The sequence below is a fragment of the Hordeum vulgare genome, chromosome 3H (assembly GCF_904849725.1).
Source record: "Hordeum vulgare subsp. vulgare chromosome 3H, MorexV3_pseudomolecules_assembly, whole genome shotgun sequence".
In the NCBI taxonomy this organism is placed as follows: domain Eukaryota; kingdom Viridiplantae; phylum Streptophyta; class Magnoliopsida; order Poales; family Poaceae; genus Hordeum; species Hordeum vulgare.
The window spans coordinates 546,571,362-546,592,409 of record NC_058520.1 but is presented as its reverse complement, the minus strand read 5'-3'; the positions used below and the strand labels follow the sequence as shown (position 1 = coordinate 546,592,409).

Sequence of the window (21,048 nt, the reverse complement as noted above, 5' to 3'; positions counted from 1 at the left end):
TATCCATACCTAACACCCCTCTTATAGACAAATTTCTTCTCAGGACACCATTGAAAAGAACAGATGATGTTGAAGTGGATAAAAGTTGCTCCACCCAACAAATCCATTTGGCGTCAAAACCTTTATGTTTGAGGATCTTAAAGATGGTCGAACACTCAACGGAATCAAAAGCCTTTTCATAGTCCCATTTTGGAATTAAAATGGGTATTTTGGATTGATGGCACCGATGGAGGTATTCAAGTGTCCAGCCAATGCAATCGTGTATTGTTCTGCTCTTTATAAAACCACTAGTAAATATGCCCGTGCGTTGCTACAGGTTGTTGTCCAAACCATGAATTATAACCCGTGCATTGCAACGGTTTTACGAAATTAATTATAGTTAGTTTACTAATTATTGTTTACAGATTGCAAAAATTAAAAAACAACTTATCAATCAAGTTGATTAATCCTAACAAATATATGCCACTTCCAACAATTATACAGGAACTGATCATAGGTTATTATTGGATTTGGATCAAAATAAAGTACCTTGGTTTTCTGAAAAGAAAGAAACTTCCTTCAAAGTGGAGAGTTACCTCTACAGAAGATGTTGAATGTAAGCAAACCTTTCTATAAGTCTATGCAAAACAAAATCACTGAAGTTGCGACAAAGATGCATGACGCAATTCCAAAGAAGAAATCGGAATACAAACTCATGGAACTCACAACAATGTTTGTATGCAAGGCCTCACAAGAGGTTTCCGCAATCTCACAAGACACTGGGTTTAGTCTAGACGATCTTCTTCATACTGTGTTTCGATGACATAAGCAAATGGTGATCATGCTTCGATCACATAGTGTTGCATCACAAGCATAATTTCTAAGCAAATACTACCTCTGTTCCTCATAATGCATTGATTCCACACCAGGTTTGTAGCTTTGTTGGAATGTGTTGGTCTCATTTGTACCTTTTCATAACTGTGACTTCGGTTTACTTCTCCATGTATTCAGTGATGTCCCACATGTAAATAAGGCTATCTAGCACCAGTCTACTAATGCCATTGCCGGATTAACATTGTGAAAAAATTACAAAAAACTAGTATTAAAATTTCTAAAAGTGGACAACTAAAGGTAAAGTACAAACAAAATTTAATTTATGTCAAGTAGGTCGTATCAGAACTATAAAATGTCATTTCTGAAATGGCTGCCAAGTATATTATCAGTATCTAAGAAAGAAGAAGGAGCCTTGTACTGTGATTCGACTTAAAGACGCACATTGGTGACCTTAATGTAAACAACATGTCTTGAAATAGTTCATCCAAAGGCTGCAAAAACATATGAAGAACATATCCCTCCAAAGTCAAATGGTGTTTTGTACCATTATATCATAGCCATGAAGATTTGAATCCCCGAAAACAGGGCAGTATTAAGACGTAGATTTCTAGAGTCGTTACACTGTTGTTTGTATCCCTGTGCAAAACAAAATTAAGTACAATTAAATCGTGTTAACCTGATGCAATAATTCAATGTAATCAACCGAATTGCATTTACTGAGCATGAGAACTTATTCTTGGAATATGTCAGAAAGGAGATTAGACACCATCAACAATAGGTTATATGGAAAATAAATGACATGTCAATTGGCATAGAGAATCTTCAAATCATGTTTCACATGAAACTTTGACTGTTACAAACGGCAACTAAATTACGTCCGAGAAAGGAAACATCAAGAAGCTACAGAGAAAATAGACCTACAATAACCACCTGAACATACAATCCCACTAACAGGAAAAAAAATCCATCTCCAACCGTGGAAGTTGTTTTCACTCTGTCGAGATACGACAAGAGTAAACATACGACATAGTCTGATGCCATCGGTTCATCAACTGATTCAAAAGAAAAGGTTCCGACCAAGCATGCATGCAGGAGCTTCTAGCATTGACTTCCTACACCTATAACATATTTTAGTACCATGGAGCACATTTTTCATATGAAATCATCCTCCTCTACTTGTCCAGTCACGTGAAGTTTTACAAGCCAATGCAACTTTTAATTGTCGGACTGAAACCACAAGCTATAGGCCTGAAAAACAAAAGGCAAAAATCCTTAATTTAACTGACCGACCACTTCTACTGGAATAACATACATCTCTGTAGCGAATTGTAGCATCGTGCTAGACCAACCTACAACCAACAAATTAGCTTTGAGCAATCAAAAATAGATCCCATAGGAGTCCCCAAATCAAAGCAGAGCAACACTGCACCAGCAGATTACAACCTGTTCAAAGATGCCAGCCCAAGGGCAAGGAGGGGAGGGCATACCTCGGTAGATGTTGTTGCAAGAGCCCGAGCCACCGCATCAATGACCAACAGTCCACCTGCAAGAAGGCATTGACAAAATTACAAAAACTTTGTAAAATATGCAATGACAAATAACTGCATGGACCTACAAAATAAAAAAGTAAAGTTAATAAAAGTTATCTACTTATAAGTTGTCATTTTATTTACTAATCAAAGTTTTGATTTAATCACGCAAAATACAATGGCATGTAGTCACCAACAAACAATCTACTTGAACTACACTAATTATGATTTATGAATGAACAGAGATCCGTACTGCTATAGCTCTTGGAAAGGAGGGCATCATAGTTGTACTGATTCTCATGAGTTACAGCAAAAACTAAGCCCAATCAGAGAGTATAATACAGTTGTCGGAAACACTCCCATGTACTAATCCAGTTCTCTCTGATTAATCAAGCAGCCCTGATCTCTCTGAAAAATCCTAAGCAACCGTAGCGCACCGGTCCATCAATCCCATTTCTCTCTGATAAATCAAGCATCCCTATTCTTTTTGAAAAAAATCTGAATTTACCTGTTCTTCTTCCTCACCGAGCCATCTCCACGACTGCAAGATGCCGCCTTGCTCCTCCACCCATCTGCTTCCCCAGGCAGCTACAACATAGGCGATGTTGCCCCTGCCAAGTGGAGCAAAGCCTTCAACCTTGTGCACGCGTCGCTCTCCCCGGCCCACCTCGGCGCGCGCCCGCTCGTAGCCGACCCGCTCCAGCGCGCCAGAGACCCCGCCGCCGCCGGATCTACGCGGGGTCTTTACCCGGAAGAACGCAAACGGTCGGTGACGAGACTTTGGAGCTGAGCACGCGCGCACCTCCGGGACGCGAGCAGCCCGCGGCCACGCTCGGTGAGCTGCAGCACCTGCAGGGACGGCATCCCTCCCGCCGCCGTCGGTGCTGCGAGGCGCGACCTCCTGGGAGCAGCAGGTCGGGCGCACGGCCGGAGGGGGAGAAGATCTTGCTATCTGCGGCAGCGACGCGCGAGCCGCCGCGGGACCGAGCCGCGCCTCTCGTCACCGCGGCGCATCTTGGCGTGCGTGCGTCCGCAGGGACCGGAGCGGGGGGGCAGAGGGGCGGCCGGCTGACTCTGCCGCCTCCGCGGAGATCGCCAGTGGTGCGAACGGATAAGCTACCAATGGAGGAGGACAGGGGCTTTTTGAAAACATGAAACTTTTTTCCACTTAATGTAGGACCGCGGGTTGATTACGAAAAAACAGGAGGACGTTTTTGTAAAATTGCCACGATGGACGACCAGAAACCAATTTGCTTTATTATTAGGGAGAGATATTGATTTTTCTGAATGCGTCTCATATTATCCTTCTGAAACCTGTTAGCAACAATCTTTGACAAAAACTTCAAGCCCGTGCCAGTAAGAGAAATTGGCATATAATCCCCTACTATCTCGGGGTGAAAGCTTCTTGAGAATTAGGGCAATATAAGATCCATTAATACTCTCTAAACTGGCATTCCCCTCATAGAAGGACTAAGCAAGAGCATAGATTGTCTGCAAAGTGAGGGGTCAACTTTTCTTAAAGAAAAGGTCATTGAAGTCATGAGGCCATGGGGCCTTGTCAATAGGCTTGACAATTAAATAAATTTCATCCTTTTCAAAAGGCTTTGTTAATTCATCCACAGGGACGAGGAGAGAATTTAAATCAAATCACGTATTAATCCCTTTAGCCATCCTCATTATCCCCTTGAAAGCAGACCAAATAACACCATTCACCTGGCTATGATAAAAAATGACAATCCCATCAGCAAGCTACAGAAGACTGGCAATAGAATTCCTTCTGAACCTCTCAGTTGCTATAGCATGGAAGAATTTCGTATTCTCCTTCCCCATCTTGGTATACCTAATGGTTCGTCTCTTTTTCCAACACAGATATTGCAATGCAACAAATGTTTCACATGCAACTTAACAATCTTCCTAAAATTCAACTCCTGTCTATACAATGGCCTCAATTCCTCCAAATGATTCAGAACAACAATGACCTTGTTGCACTTACTTATTAGTAGCTTCATTATAGCAATGCTCAATTGCCATTTCTTCAAATCCCACTTAAGAGATTTCAGCTTATGAGATGAGTCTCTCTGGATGGCCTCTCCCAAGACTGCTTGACACAATAAAAAGAAAACTTCAATTTCCACCCAATAATTCTTAAATCTGAATAAGTTATATTTATGGATGGAGGTTGTAATCCTAACTACATAAGGAACATGTTCAGAAAACAAGATTTTGACACCAAAGATAATCAAAACTTGAACTATTTTATTGGGAACCTGGATGATTCCGCCATTCCAGTTCCGGATCAAAATAGTACGGTTACAGACCAAAAAGGAAAAATAACAAAAGAAAAGCCGCATCCTCTATGCACTTCAAAAGTGCAGCAGAATACACAACACAACAGGCTTCGTACGTTGCTTCATTCTTCTCAGCTACAACGGAAGCAGGGGTTATTCACCGTGGATCATATAAGATCCTTATTACTGCCAAGCATCATCGTCCAATGCCTCTTGATCGTGCCTCCTCTTCATGGAACAGGGCAGGCCGAAATGCCCCAGATCTCCTTCGCGTACTGGTCGATGGTGCGGTCGCTGCTGAATTTGCCGCTTCCAGCCGTGTTCAAGATGGACATCTTGATCCATTTCTTCTTGTCCCTGTCATGGAAACATGAGTTAAGCATTCAGTATTACGATATTCAGCAAATCCCTGTCATGGGAACTGCAATGGTATTTAGTTCTAGAATTCAAAATATAGCCCAATAGAAGGAACATTGTGTTTGTATCCTTACTTGTAGGCTTCATCAACCCGGGCCTGTGCCTCAATGTAGCTTGGGAAGTCATAGCCAACAAGGAAGTAGTCACCACGCCCAAATCCAGTGTTCCCTTCAAGGGAATCCAAGAGAGGAGTGTAGTCATAGGTGCCGAAAGCACCACTCCTGATAAACTGCTTGGCTTCTTCAAAGCGTGGGTCTGGCTTGAACTGTTCATAGTGAGACAAAGAATAAGTTAATAGCCCATCTGATAAGTGACCTGGTGAGAATATATATTGAATCAGTAGACTATGAACACCACAAATAGATTAGCTATTTGCAAGTCCGGCTAGTCGAATATAGTACTATTGCCTATAACTAACGCACAATCCACTGGAAGATATCTTACCAAGCCATTTTCCCTTTCCTTCCTCAGACCAGCAATCTGATCTGCTTTGGCACCGAAAAGGAAGAAGTTGTCTTGACCCACTTCTTCTCTGATTTCAACATTGGCTCCATCGAGAGTTCCAATGATAACACAGCCATTCAGAGAGAACTTCATGTTACTTGTTCCACTTGCTTCCATGCCTGCAGTACTAATGTGCTGTGACAGTTCACTGCCAGGAATGAGCACTTCAGCCACTGAAACGTTGTAGTTTGGAATAAACACCACCTGGAGGAACAAGAACCTCATATTAAATCAAAAACCACAATGGAATGTTTATTTAATATTTCAGTAATGTTCATTCCACAAAAATTATATATATTTTTGGATTGAATGGCAACTGCCAAAGAGCTGTGGACGGGACAACATGTTGTAAAATCGATACCTTCAGATATTTGTTGACGTCAGCATCGTTGTTCACCACAGCACCAACATCATTTACCAATTTCACAATTCTTTTAGCATTTGTATATGTTGCAAATGCTTTCCCTCCTACCATGACAGTGCGCGGTGTAACCTTCTGCCTCTCTTCTGCGCTCATTTCCTAACAAGATACATGAGCCAATTTCAGGACCATAATACTGAATATTTTGCATCTAATGGAGACATATTAAAGCTATAAGAATAGGGGCAATTCCAAGAAAGAAGCCAAACCTTCAACTTCTTGTATCTGTACACAGCTCCCAAAATGTTCATTAGCTGTCTCTTGTATTCATGGATGCGTTTAATTTGTATATCGAAAAGGCTGTTCGGGTCAATTGTGATTCCTGTCACATCCAATACATGCTTGGCTAGGCGCTTTTTGCTGGCCAGCTTGGCTGCTGCCCACTCAGCATGTAGTTTTTCATCATCTGCGAACTGTTAAAAAAATTCAGTTACACTGTGATAGTGTGATGGGTAATAACAAAAAGAGATGGAAGATTAGAAGCATGCACACATACTTTCCGAAGCCCAGTGAGAAGATCAAGGTTGCTTGTCCACTGATCTGTTTTTAGCCATTTCGTGACTATTTCACTCAGCTCAGGGTTGCAAAAGCGGAGCCATCTACGTGGTGTAATTCCATTAGTTTTGTTCTGGAACTTTTTAGGCCAAATAGAAAGATAATCTGCAAACAGCTCTTCTTTCAAGATGTTGCTGTGCAATTCGGCCACTCCATTCACCTGTCAGAAGAATTTAGTATAGAGGCAAAACTACTGTGTAACGGGCTGTAGAACATGAATTTTTTTTTAAAAAAACAGGATGTAGAATATGGCAGTGAAATAAGAATACCGTATGCGCAGCCACAACACACAAATTCGCCATCCGCACTACTGGCTTCTCGGGATTGTTATCTAAAACCCTCATCGATTCGATCTTTCCCTCCATATCCTTCCGGGTAGAGATTACCATTTCTCTGAACTGCAAGCAAATGGCACAACTTGGTCATTTTGTGCCGTAACTGTGGTCCACCGAAATAGTAAATGCGGCTGGACACTTACCCGCTTGTCAATTTCCTCAATGATTTCCATGTGACGTGGAAGCAATTTCCTCATTACAGCCTGTGACCATTTCTCAAGAGCTTCAGGAAGAACTGTATGATTGGTGTAAGCAACCGTCCTGAACCACGAGACAGATTTGTAAGTAGACATGTAGAACTTAATAATGAAAAGTTAATATTGGTGAAAATCTCACTTATTTGTGACATCCCAGGCTTCATCCCAACCAAGTCCCTCCTCATCCATAAGCAACCTCATTAGCTCAGGGATGGCAAGAGTCGGGTGAGTGTCATTCATTTGAACAGCAACTTTGGAAGGGAACTCACTCCACTTCCCTGAAGCTCTGTCAGGTTTCCTTTCCTTAAATCTGAAAATAATATCCTGAAAAAAATAATCATAGTCAGTTATGCTTGTCAAAATTTATCATGGAGGATAAAAAAATAAAGATATTTAGAAAGGACGAAATAAGACTACGTTGTAACTAAAAGGATAATTCAAATGTAATGGGACTGGAAAGTCTGGTCGTGATAATAATAATAGTGATACAAGTTTTCTTAAAAAAACTTGATCTTGCACTTTTCTCATGCAAGATGGTGGAAATTTGATGCAGCGCAACAATACAGGTAGACTGTATGAATACTGTTGCAAGTATTATCTCTTAACATCATTTCTCAAACAAACACAAAAGCACAAGCTCAACATACGTGTAGCTTCTTATTATAGTAACAATTATAATTACCTGAAGGGATGCACTGCAAAGGAAATACTGTTGCTTTAATCTCAGAAGCTTTCCTTCTTCTGTAGCATCACCAGGATAGAGAACAGCACATATCTACAGGATATAAAATATATTTTAAATCATGTTAGCTAATTGCCGAAATCAGAGCGAAAAGATAAAATAGTTCTTCTGGTTTAGATATATGCACTGATAACAGATAACAGTTAGGAAGCACAAATAATTTCCAACTTATTACCTAATATGGATTAACACCTCACTTATCAGTCAGAGCTAAAAATCATGTTAAAACCACAATAGATAACCTTTTAGCGTTATTTTTCATCAAGTTGTTTGATGAGATGGTTAGAGCGTGGAAATCTATAAAAAAACATGGTTATGACATAGCGCAGGTTATATTGGATGTGCTTCCTTTAAATAAAAGATAAAATTACTGGTTTTAGTATGTGATGCCATCGATCAGGAGCAGTATTCACAAAGTTAAAGGCACCCTTGATTTAATCTCGGCTAATGTATCCCATACGAGCAATTGAGTGACTCAGTTTAGAACTTGCATATCACCTGTTGTGCCCTCGAGTGAAGTTGAGCAGCTGACTCATACTGGCCATCATTGAACTGGAATAAGTTGAAATCCGCAGCAGTAGCTTTTGCATCCCAAAGGCGAAGACTGATTGCATTTTTTGTCTTGTACCCAGGAATTGGCACATCATAGGCTAAAGCGTTCAAAACTTCTCCTCCGGCCCATTTCCGCCTATCACGTAAGAAAGCAAACAAATGTATCAATTAGAGGTGCACAAAAAGGCCTTGGCATAAACACCAATAAAATGAAATAGATAGCAAGTCTGTGATAATGGATCCAGTCTGATGTACAAGAACTCTGATTAAAGCATCAACAAATCTAGTTTTCCGGATACAGTCTGATGTATAATAAATCTGATTAAAGCATCACCAAATCTAGTTTTTTGAATCCAGTCTGATGTACAACAACTCTGGTTAAAGCATCACCAAATGTAGTTTCATGCATGAACATTCATTCATACACCTCAAGTTTTTTGGACCAACAAAAATTCATATTCAAAACATCTGATCAAACAAGCATGGATTACAGAGAAGATCCTAGATTTGTAAGTTAAAAGTTAAAACACAGAAATGAAATGCAGTTAAGGAAGGATCATACTTATCGTTCTGAATTTAGAAGGCATCACGTCTTAAAAAACTCAATCTCAAGCTATTAATCAATATTTTCTCACAATAGCACTTGCCCACGTGTCCATCTATGCTTACCTTCCATCTGGCGAAATCTCAACATGGCCGAAAAACCTGATTGGGTACACAACGTCATGCCTGACAATCTCCCATGGGCTAAACTTCTGAAAAATATAAAACAGCATAGCTATTATCGAGATCTAGATAAAAAATAAGGTTTCTGAAGAATGTTATGAGCATATAGAAATGGTACATCAAGCCAGTCTTCAGCGATTTCTTCTTGTCCTTCCTTGGCGATGCGCTGCTTGAACAGGCCATATCGGTAACGAAGGCCATAGCCCCAAGAAGGCAAGTTCAGTGTTGCCATTGAATCCAAAAAGCAAGATGCAAGCCTGCCCAAGCCACCATTTCCGAGAGCCGCGTCCCTCTCCTGAATTCAAGAAAAAATCACACCATCAGTTACTGGTGAAAAGAGGCTCCAGATGTTCTAGGATTCCAGTTTCAGATCTAAAATACTGCAGTGGTTCTCTCGTATAGTGCACCTTCTACGCTTTTGTACATATATTTTTGTTTGGTTAAAAAATGGATCAAAAAAATCTAAGCCACCCAACCAGATACCTGAACCGCTTCTACAAAAGCCACACAAGACGTAGTACTACTACTACTACTTCGATAAGAAAACGTCACGGTCAAACAAAGTACCAATTAAACAATGTCACTCCCAAGAGTACTTACGAAAATAGAGAGACTTAATTAAACGAAGCACACTGTAATTTAGGACGAGAGGCGCTTCGATCGAGCTCGCTCACCTGTCCAGCGACGGCCTCGAGCTCGTAGCCGAACTTCTTCACGGCGTCAGCATAGGCGCCGGTGATGCCGAGGTTGCCGACGGCGTTGGTGAGCGCGCGGCCCTGGAGGTACTCCATGGACAGGTAGTAGGTCTGCTTGGGATCCGTCTTGTGGAAATGCAGGTACGTGTCGTTCCATCTCTTCGCACACGCACGAGCAACAAAAAAAAAGCAGATCAGCATTCAGCACCACGGCGGCGACGACGGACGCTGAGAAGCGAGCAGCCCTTAGGAGGGGATGGGTGGCGCGCGCAAACCTGGAGGAGGTGGTCGCGGACGCTCTCGGCGGTGGCGTAGAAGGCCTGCTCGGGGCCGAATGCGAGCGGCGAGAAGTGGGGGCTGTACTGCGCGTGGTAGGAGATGTTGCCGGCGATGGCGGAGGGGTCCTCCGACGCCGGGCTGGCCGCCGGCTTCACCTTGTCCGCCGCACTCATCGCGGGGTGGGGAATTGCGTCGAGCACGAGCGCCGGGTGTGTGTGTGTGTGTGGGGGGGGGGGGGGGGGGGGGGGGAGGTGGTGATAAGGCCTCGGGACGGGCACCGAATGGGAACGGTGAATTGTGGAGGCCGGGGGGGCTCCTTTTGTACTGGGTTCACGTGGCTCACGGCCGGTGAGAGCAACGGGATCCGAGAAATCGGGCGAGGCGAACAATTCTTGGGAAGCTCCACAGATCATTTTTCATTTTCCGTGGTAGAGGACCAAAGGCAGGAGAAAATGAAGGGCGCGTCGCTTCTTTTCGGGGCTCCCCCTTCGATAGTTCTTTCTTTGGCGGAAATCCATTTTGGCTGAAAAATTGATCTTACGAATGTAAAAGAAAATTGAAAAAAATACATGTGTTAATTGTCACACCTAAATGGTGCATGTAAATTTCCTGGCGAAAAACTTAAAACAGTTTGACGTGTGCGAAGAAAACAAGTTGAATGCCATATGTTACATTTATTATTATTATTTATCGACGAAGCACTGCTATTTCATACGGCATGAAAATTGTCAAGCAGAATCCTTACACTAGTATGAAAATTTACAAAAAGATCATTTTTAAAAAATATATTTACTATCTATTTTGATTTAAAGTCCTCAGAACCATAAATCCACGTCAGTTCATTGGCTCCTTTTCTGTGATGAGGTTATTTTCTGCTTCCCCTTCTCCATGAATGGGTCAATAGATTTGTGTGAGTGAGCACAACATACCGGAATACACAAATGTAGAGTTTCTTTGTGATGGTTCAACGATCTAATTAATTAATAAGACTATTGACCAGTTAATTAGGGGAAAAGCCAAATGAAAATCGTGATACCTGCTCAACTATATCAAATGAAAACATTTCTACTCCCTCAATGCCACTATATCGGTTGTGATAACGTTTTACTTTTTTTATCTAAATAATTGTAATTAAAGAAAACTACAAATACTTAGGTACAGAAGAAATATATTATAAGACGGGAAAAGTATTTTTGTACAGACCAAAGTAGAAACCGAGATACAAGCGCAGCTATCCTAATGGGACATGACATCCAACATCAATGAAAGGTCTAGCTACCCACACAAAGTGCAGACGTCAAGGGCATCTTCAAAACGGACCCGTAAACCTTCTGCATGCTTTTGGATCATGTTGTCCGGACCATAAAAGTCATTCAATGCAGTTTTGTGTCGGTTCACGGTACGGTCCAGGCGTACTTTCTCCTATAAATTGGAGACAAACACGGGAAATCTTTGTGCGAGTCCGGACACACGAAATGTCGCCCTCAACCCCCTTGGTCCACCAAAATCTTTCCCCGACCCCGCACATCCATCCTCTTCATTTTCTCTTCTTCCTTCTTTTTCTCTTGCCTTCACCGCCGCTCCACCACCCCGACCACCACGCCACACCCCCTGTCGGCACTCTACGTCTCTGTCACCTCCAGCGCTCCAGCATGGCTCCACCCCGCTTCTCCTCCGTCGTCGTCCAACCCCTGTCCTCCGACGGCCCTACCAGGTACCATCCGCTACTGTTATACTCGCCTGCCCGACAATTGTCGATGAATCATCGGAGCTAAAAAACAATTTTCCATTCTTATTTCTAGCAATGAATTCCTATATAAAGTACATATACGAGAAGTATGTTGAGTCATCCGACGGCTCGTCGGACAAGGAGGAGTACTCCGATGAGACAGCGATGATGCAGGCGGTCCTTGAATACGCGTTGCGTGCAGAGGAGCATGTTCTTAATTTCAAGGGCTCGGTCAAGGGTCATCGAGTGCTCAACTGCAACAAGGCGTGCGACCATTTGACACCGATGGCCGACTACTTTGCCCATGATGCACTCTTTGCTAACTATTTTCGCTGGTGTTTTCGGATGCGCAAGACTATGTTCCATCATTTGTATCATGGCGTCCGGTCCTACTATGACACTTCATCCTGAAGAAGGACGTCATGGGAACGATTGGGTTCTCTGGTTACCATAAGTGCACGTCCGCAGTCTGGATGCTTGCATATGACATGGTCACTGATTCGTGGAACGAGTATCTACGGATGACTGAGAGCACATGTGGGGATGCCATGGTCAGGTTTGCAACCATCGTGGTCGAGGTGTTCGGACCTCGGTACCTAAGAGAACCAATTGTGGAAGACACTGAGAGGCTCTCTGCAATCTCAGAAGTAAGAGGGTGGCCAGATTTGCTTGGATCTGTTGATTGCATGCATTAGAAATGGCTTTACAATGGCAACATCAGGGTGATGTTAAGAAGACCATCATAATTCTTAAACCAGTTGCAACACAAGATCTTTGGATTTGACATGTTTTTTGCATGCCCGCGTCTCACAGTGACATCAATGTAATATAACCACCGTTGTTTGCGAGGCTTACTGAAGAAAAGCTCATCATTACCATTGTATTGTCAATGGACATGAGTACAACATGGCTACTATCTGGTTGACGGTATCTATCCTCCGCCGGCTACCTTTATCAGCACCATCTCTAACCCAGTTGGCCAGAAAAAGACTCGCATTTCCCAAAAACAAGAAACGGCTAGAAAGGATGTCGCGAGGGCATTTGCAGTTGTTCATGGACCTCCGAAATAATGAAATCTGGAGATTTTGTGGGAGGTGATGACATGTTGTGTAATCATGCACCACATAATCGCCGAGAATGAGGATGATGATGTTACTGCAGCTCTAGAATTTGAGAACATGGGTGATCATGTCCAACTTCCTGACCAGAATCCGACCACATTTGAAGAGTTTATTCAAATGCATCAACAAATCTGGCATCAACCAACTCATGAGCAGTTGAAGAAAGAGCTGATTGAATATCGGTGGGTGGTTAAAGGGAAAACAATGTTGAGGTGTAATATTTGAAGTTTTTAAAATTTGAACTAATGTTGCATGCTACCATTTGAATGGATGTACCCTATATATGCGGCTATTTTATCTTGCGAACTAAAAAATAGCAAGGCCGGATGTATGAGGCTATGGTTGGATGGCGGCCTTCCGCATCCGTGTTCGCGGACCCCCCCCCCCCATGTGCGGATCGATGGGGGAGGAAATTTGTGCGTTGTGGTTGGAGATGCCCTAGGAAAACATGCACTAAGGCTATGCACAATGTCATCACTATCGTTCATTGCCTTCGATCTGGCAACCAAAATTTCTTTAAGTCGATTACCAATCTCCATAATGGGAGATTACACAATTCAAACAATTAGGAATTCATCTGAAAGTAAAATAAACGAAGAGACTTTTGAACTTAGAACACTAACAAGTCAAATTTTAGGTTTTAAGATTCCCGAAATGTTTCAAGAAAAATCCCAAATTGGATCCGAAATTAATGGGTTAATGTGAGCTTATCCATGTGGTTAGACACTCTTCAAATAGGGAGTGATCACGCCAACAATTGCAACTAAATTCTACGACTGGAGAGCAAAATTCTCAAATGTGGACTCATTACCATATCTCTTTTTGGTCGGATGGTACATTTCTTCTTAATGCTGCAAAGAGGTTCACATGTTTTTCCAAAGAGATGAAGAACACATTCGGTTTTTTCCATGTTTCACAAGGACTCTAGGCTTGCCATGCTGACTAGCTCAAGGCTAAGGACCTCTTTGATCTAAAGGATGGATCTATGTAGGTATTTTGATCCTAAGAATTCTTTTTTATGTTGGTTTGGTTTCTTAATAGTAAGAAGGAATCTAATCAGAAAAATAATATTCGGTCATATATTTCAAAAAGAACCATTTTGTTTGAAAATTTGTACCAAGCCACATCTTAGAAGTACTAAGAAAAATATTTTGTATTTTGTGCAATCCTACAAACTTAGATTTTGTTAGAAAGTATGCTTGTATTCCAATCACATAATAATAAAAAGCCCTTGATTCGTACAAACACACCCTAACACGCGCACAAATAATCAGAATGACAAAGTGCACCCTAAAACAACTAGTAAAACACAAGGATTTTCAGAGTTCTGTATCATCATTCCTAAACCTTGCGAGAAAACAACCGCAACACAAGCATATGCAACTTGAGCTAAGCAGGTCATCATCTTCAATCACGGTATAATTGCTACCACGTTACTCCCTCATTTCTTCGCTCCCGCGTCGAAAAGACAAGGATACACATATGCATCCAACACGCCCGCACCAGCCTTTGCCATGTGTGGCTTTGAGTACCAATATATGTGCCCCTCCAGGTGAAAGATAACTAGGATCCGATTCCAGCGTCTCGGTCGGACCGACAGTTCAGACAAAGCAGGATATCCCTCCAGCACTAGCACAAAGGAGGAAGAAACACAAGAGGAAATCATATTGACGATGAGGAAGAAGAATCTTCTCCACACGACCAGGGACGAAGCCAACATGCAAACATAGGGGGGCAAGTTTGTTCATGGAGGGGGCAAAGTTCATATGAAATAAAAAAATTAGCTACAACAACCATTATTATAGTAGAAAAAACAATTTGTTAGGGGGGTCTAGCCCCCCCTTGTCCCCCCCCCTAGAATCGTCCCTGCACACGACCACCACCCATCCGAGGACCAAACAAGCCAATGCCGGTGAACCTTCAAAGACCATAGCCCGCGACCTCGATGATATCCAGGGATACCCCTCCGTGTTGGCTCCTAAACGAAGGCAAGAACCCCGTCTAACCATGAACGGAGTCGAGGATACTTATTCAGACGCGTCGTCATCATAATAGACCCGGTACCGACTTCCTAAGAACCCATACAATACGAAGATCTAAGGTTTCCCCTCCATCACGCTACTAGAGCGGCGGGCGAAGGGAGAGGGAACCACCAGCGGCGTCGAGCACCGGCGATACGCAAGGGGACCTCCTTTCCGTTGCGCTACCACCCGGTCATTCATGCATTTTGTTGTAATTCTACTACTCCTATATTGTTTTCGTTGTTTTATCACGCGAACCAAAGAGATCAAAAGGAACAAGTCCAAAGGATGTACACTGGAGGGTGGAGGGAGGAAACAGGGCCCGGAGAGCACACGTGTCACGTGGGGTGATGTCTGTCAGGGCACGCTTTTTCCTGCGACCCTGCTGGTAAATCGGGCAATAAAGATGGATCGGGCCACCATTTTCATTTCCAGATTGGGCAGGAGGTGCAACTTGTCAGCTTTCCAAATTTAAGTATGATATCCTGTGCCATCCGCCACCGTGACGCACTCAGAAGGTTGTCTCCTGTAGCATGCAGCATTGCGATGCGACTACCAGATCTGAACATCCGTTTCTCGAGTGCCGTTCGTGTGCCCGGCTCCGTTCATTCAGCTGCAGTACTCGTAGCATGTTTCTCTCTTTGCGGTCGCGGGTAGAAATGGAGCTGCAGCAGTTGCTTTAAAACGTTCAGTTCTGAGCTACATACTGTATGATCGTACGGGTTCGCGAGATGGCGAGGATGCGGTCGATACAATTTGTACTACTAGATCGCGCATATATCTTTACTATCTCAGGCACCTTTTGGAGGTGACGTGACGGCGGCGGGGCCGAGGCACCGAGCGGTCCACGAAACGCACGGGGGCGAGGGGACGTGGTCTCGTACTACACGCGCGGGGAAGAAGAAGAAGATGGGGACGCCGCGGGGGGGTGTCACGTCTCGTTTTGGCGAGGGGCCGTGCTGGTCGTTCACTGAGCTGTCACGGACGCCATGGGAGCCAGCGCAGTGCCAATCTGGTGACGCATGCGCGACAGAGTAGCTTCGGATCGCGTGCTTTCGGTTCCTTCGCTCGGCGGCCACCAAAATTGGACGGTGCTGCCGTGCTGCGTGCCGGATAGAGCTTCTCCAGAGCCCCGCCTTTCGCTGCGTTTCGTCGCTCGGCCGCTCGCCATACATAATGAAGCTCGAGCCACTTGCTGGAACTCTCATTCCGAGCCTGAATCTACGGTTTGTCGAGTTCCTGCGGAGGAGTTGATCGGCGAAAATATAAATTGACCAACGACTCAGGTATTTACTGCCACATGATCTTTCTTTTTTGTTGCAAATCAAGATCCGCCGCCTCGCCGGTCGTTGGATGTCGCGCACGATCCACTGGCTCAATGTCTTCCTCTACTTCACAACAAGAGTCCTCTTGCGGGATATTTACAATAAAGATTATCTTGCAGAATATATTTTTTACAATATAGATTGTGTTGCGTTTTATTTTCAATAGAGTTCTTGTTGTAGATTTTTTTTGCATTAGAGATTTTGTTGCAGTGTTCTTGCAACAGAGCTGATTGTTGCAAAAACGGATCTTTCAAATGTGTGTGTCGTAAACTGCAACAAGCTGGTTGTTATGGTGTTCACTCCATTAGAGCAGCTTTGTTGCAAAACCATCCAAAATGGTTTTAACGTGACACATTTTAATTTTAAGTGTTATGTTTGCAACAAAGATTATGTTGTAGAAAAAATTTCTAGTAGAAGTTTTGTTATATTTTTTTTTCCGTTTTTCACATTCTTGTAACGTAGCTGATGTTGTGGAAGAATTTTTGCAACAAAAATGATATAGCAAAAAAACCAATAAAAAGATGAACAAAAAAGTACGCGTTGTAGAAAGACAGTTTTAGAAAGCGTATTTGCAACATGCCCAATATTGTAAACTTTATGGACCGTCTCGCATAGCTTTACTCTATATAATTAAAATCTAATCAGATGGTCATGGAGGTAAGGGATACACAAGAGTCATTTGCCGGTCGAAAGGTAACCGTTTTTTCCTTATACTAGATCCTTAATGACGCGCGTTGTTGCGTTCGTCTGTTTTTAATAGTTTGATAGAATTTTAATAAATATTCGGAAGCATGAAACATGTAAATCAAAAAGTCTTTAAGTACACTTATATTGCCATAATATGAGATGACTTGCAATGAAAAGATAAATAATTAATACTGGTCATACGTTGGTATAAATATGGAGCGAAGGGACTTCAAACATGTCGAGGATGAGATTGGTTCAAACTCAATATGTCTATACCACAAGGGGGTGACCTAAAACATTTGTAAACGAACTGAGCAAGAATAGTATTTTCTGTATTCCAAAATAAGTGTCTTAAACTTAATACAATTTTATATTAAAGTTAGTATAAAGTTGAGATATTTATTTTGAGACGGAAAGAGTAATATGGAAGTCACGAAAGCCCGTCATGTATTCGACGTTAAGGATTTTACCTCAGCATCCAGTAGTCTGCTACAACACCTAGCAAGGTATTGTCCTTGCTCTGTAGCAACCTGGCAGATTTGGTCTGGAGGAGCCCCGACGCTTGGGCATGGTAGGGGAACATTTTAGCACACACAGAACACTTTTTAAACACATGATGATTTTTTTTCAAATACAGGCCCGGACATTTTTAGAACACATGGTAAAGATTTTCCAAATTCCTACTGTTCACCTTTCTAATGGGTGAAATTTTAAAAAAATATGCAAACATTCTATTCATTGCATAAAAAACTTCTAGAAAATGTCGTGTGTTCTTTAAACGCATGAAGTTTCTTTTAGAAATAAGCCTGAGGAGCTTGGCCGAGGTGGAGTTCAGGAAGACAAGAGGACCTCGACGGCGGACTGGAAAGAACGCCGATGAAGGAGGAGGCAGACCTAGATGGCAGCGGTATGAGGCGACACTTGTAAACACGAACAAAGACCTTGGTAGCTGTGGCCTCTCCAAGGTTCAAAGATCTTGAGATGATGACGGTCGCCTTCATTAAAGGCCAATATCTCAAAAGGTTGGTCGGGATATTTCCACAAAGAACAACTAACACTATTTTATCACTCTCGTCATCCACTATAAGCGAATCATGAACATATTACAAACCCTCCAGCGTGTATCCTTCACATGTGCGCCTCACAAAAGGCATCTTAGGACATCAACATATCAACACACAACTCATATCAACAACTGTTGGGAAACGTTGCATGGGAAACAAAAAAAATCTACGCACACGAAGACCGATCATGGTGATGTCCATCTACGAGTGGAGATTAGATCTACATGCCCTTGTAGATCGCTCAGCAGGAAGCGTTAAGAAACGCGGTTGATGTAGTGGAACGTCTTCACGTCCCTCGAACCGTCCCACGATCCGTCCCACGAACCGTCTCGCGATCCGTCCCACGATCCGTTCCGATCTAGCGCCGAACGGACGACACCTCCGCGTTCAGCACACGTACAACTCGACGATGATCTCAGCCTTCTTGATCCAGCAAGCAAGACGGAGAAGTAGATGAATTCTCCGGCAGCGTGACGGCGCTCCGGTGGTGGTGATGATCTACTCCTGCAGGGCTCCGCCCGAGCTCCGCAGAAATCCGATCTAGAGGTGGAATAGGCTAGAGTTGCACGTGGCAAAGTTGTGTCTCAAAAAGCCATAAACCACTAATATATATAGGAGGAGGGAAGGGGCTAGCCTTGGAGCCCAAGGCCCTCAAGGGTGTGCCGGCCAAGGGGGAGGAGTTAGACTCCAACCCCAATTTGGTTTGGTGGGGAATGAGTCCACTCCTTCCTTCCCACCGCCCTCTCTTTTTTTTTCTCTTCTTTCCTTTGATATTTTTGCTTGTGGCGCCATAGCCTTCATGGGCTGACTCCACCAGCCCACTAAGGACTTGGTGCACCACCCTATGGCCTTGGGCTCACTCCCGGGTGGGTGGGTCCCTCCCGGTAAACACCCGGAACCCATTCGTCACTCCCGGTACACTGCCGGAATTGCCCGAAACTTTCCGGTGACCAAATGAAACCATCCTATATATCAATCTTCGTTTTCGGACCATTCCGGAAACCCTCGTGACGTCCGTGATCTCATACGGGACTCCGAACAACATTCGGTAACCACACATATAACTCGACTATAGTAAAACATCATCGAACATTAAGTGTGCAGACCCCGCGGGTTCGAGAACTATGTAGACATGACCCGAGACACTCCTCGGTCAATATCCAATAGCGGGACGTGGATGCCCATATTGGATCCTACATATTCTTCGAAGATCTTATCGGTTGAACCTCAGTGCCAAGGATTCATATAATCCCGTATGTCATTCCCTTTGTCCTTCGGTATGTTACTTGCCCGAGATTCAATCGTCGGTATCCGCATACCTATTTCAATCTCGTTAGCGGCAAGTCTCTTTACTCGTTCTGTAATACAAGATCCCGTGACTTACACTTAGTCACATTGCTTGCAAGGCTTGTGTGTGATGTTCTATTACCGAGTGGGCCCCGAGATACCTCTCTGTCACACGGAGTGACAAATCCCAGTCTTGATCCATACTAACTCAACGGACACCTTCGGAAATACTTGTAGAGTACCTTTATAGTCACCCGGTTACGTTGCGACATTTGATACACACAAGGTATTCCTCCGGTGCCAGTGAGTTATATGATCTCATGGTCATAGGAATAAATACTTGACACGTAGAAAACAATAGCAATAAAATGACACGATCAATATGCTACGTTCATAGTTTGGGTCTAGTCCATCACATGATTCTCCTAATGATGTGATCGAGTTATCAAGTGAGAACACTTGCACATAGCAAGAAAACCTTGACTATCCTTGATCAACTAGCTACCAACTAGAGGCTTGCTAGGGACATTGTTTTGTCTATGTATCCACACATGTATCTATGTTTTCATTCAATACAATTATAGCATGGATAATAAACGATTATCATGAACAAAGAAATAAAATAATAACTAATTTATTATTGCCTCTAGGGCATAGTTCCAACAGTCTCCCACTTGCACTAGAGTCAATAATCTAGTTCACATCACCATTGTGATTTTAACGAATCCAACACCCATATAGTTCTGGGGTATGATCAGGTCTTGCTCGTGAGAGAGGTTTTAGTCAACAGTTCTGAATCTTTCAAATCCGTGTGTGCTTTACAAATCTTTATGTCATCCAATAGATGTTGCTACTACGTGCTATTCGAAAATACTCCAAATATCTACTCTACTATACGAATCCGTTTTACTACTCAGAGTTATTCGGATTAGTGTCAAAGCTTTCATCAACGTAACCCTTTACGACGAACTCTTTAATCACCTCCATAATCGAGAAAAATTCCTTAGTCCACCGGTTACTAAGGATAACTTTGACCGCTGTTTTAGTGATTCAATCCTGGATCACCTTTTGTACCCCTTGACAGACTCATGGCAAGGCACACATCAGGTGCGGTACATAGCTTGGCATACTTTAGAGTCTGCGGCTAAGTCATAGAAGACGACCTTCGTCCTTTCTCTTTCTTCTGCCTTGGTCGGGCTTTGAGTCTTATTCAAATTCGCACCTTACAACACAGCCCAAAACTCCTTCTTTGATGATCTATTTTGAAGTCCTTCAAAAACTTGTCAAGGCATGCATTTCATTGAAAGTTCTATTAAGCATTCTGATCTATCTCTACAGATCTTGATGCTCAATGTTCAACTAGCTCTATCCAGGTCTTCCTCTGAAAAAAATCCTTTCAAACAACCTTTTACAAACCTTGTACAAACCATGGAAATACAAGTTTCTCATAAACCTTGTACAAACCCAAAAAGCTTTGATCATCTCATCAAAGCGTATATTCCAACTCCGAGATGCTTGCACCAGTCCATAGAAGGATCACTGGAGCTTGCATACTTGTTAGCATCCTTAGGATTGACAAAACCTTCTGGTTGTATCACATATAACCTTTCCTCAAGGAAAACGTCGAGGAAACAATGTTTTGACATCCTATGTGCAATATTTCACAAACAATGCAGCAATTGCTAACATAATTCCAACAGATTTTTAGCATCGCTACGAGTGAGAAAGTCTCATCATAGTCAACTCTTTGAACTTGTCGGA

General features: G+C 42.9%; 1 protein-coding gene and 1 long non-coding RNA gene across 2 annotated transcripts; both read right to left on the bottom strand.

Annotated features, from left to right (window-relative positions):
• Window positions 1-665: 665 nt before the first annotated feature.
• On the bottom strand, window positions 666-1,050 carry LOC123444879. Its single transcript, XR_006631040.1, has 2 exons — window positions 875-1,050; window positions 666-788 (listed from the first exon to the last, which is right to left on the bottom strand). It is a non-coding gene; the product is annotated as an uncharacterized LOC123444879 (long non-coding RNA).
• Window positions 1,051-4,578: 3,528 nt separating this feature from the next.
• Window positions 4,579-10,280, bottom strand: LOC123444877 (alpha-glucan phosphorylase, H isozyme). The gene is made up of 15 exons (XM_045121756.1): window positions 10,050-10,280; window positions 9,754-9,933; window positions 9,198-9,374; window positions 9,023-9,108; window positions 8,300-8,489; window positions 7,742-7,834; window positions 7,199-7,383; window positions 7,006-7,123; window positions 6,797-6,925; window positions 6,469-6,687; window positions 6,182-6,385; window positions 5,913-6,071; window positions 5,492-5,755; window positions 5,122-5,312; window positions 4,579-4,987 (listed from the first exon to the last, which is right to left on the bottom strand). Exons 1-15 carry the CDS (start codon window positions 10,224-10,226, stop codon window positions 4,861-4,863), a joined length of 2,499 nt encoding a protein of 832 aa, XP_044977691.1. The 5' UTR covers window positions 10,227-10,280; the 3' UTR covers window positions 4,579-4,860.
• Window positions 10,281-21,048: the final 10,768 nt, after the last annotated feature.

Coding starts and splice junctions, on each gene's coding strand:
- LOC123444877 (XM_045121756.1), bottom strand. CDS start 10,226: ATGAGTGCGGCGGACAAGGTGAAGCCGGCGGCCAGCCCGGCGTCGGAG. Junction 9,109..9,197: donor TCGCTGAAGACTGGCTTGAT/GTACCATTTCTA, acceptor TATATTTTTCAG/AAGTTTAGCCCATGGGAGAT. Junction 6,926..7,005: donor TTGAGGAAATTGACAAGCGG/GTAAGTGTCCAG, acceptor ATTTGCTTGCAG/TTCAGAGAAATGGTAATCTC.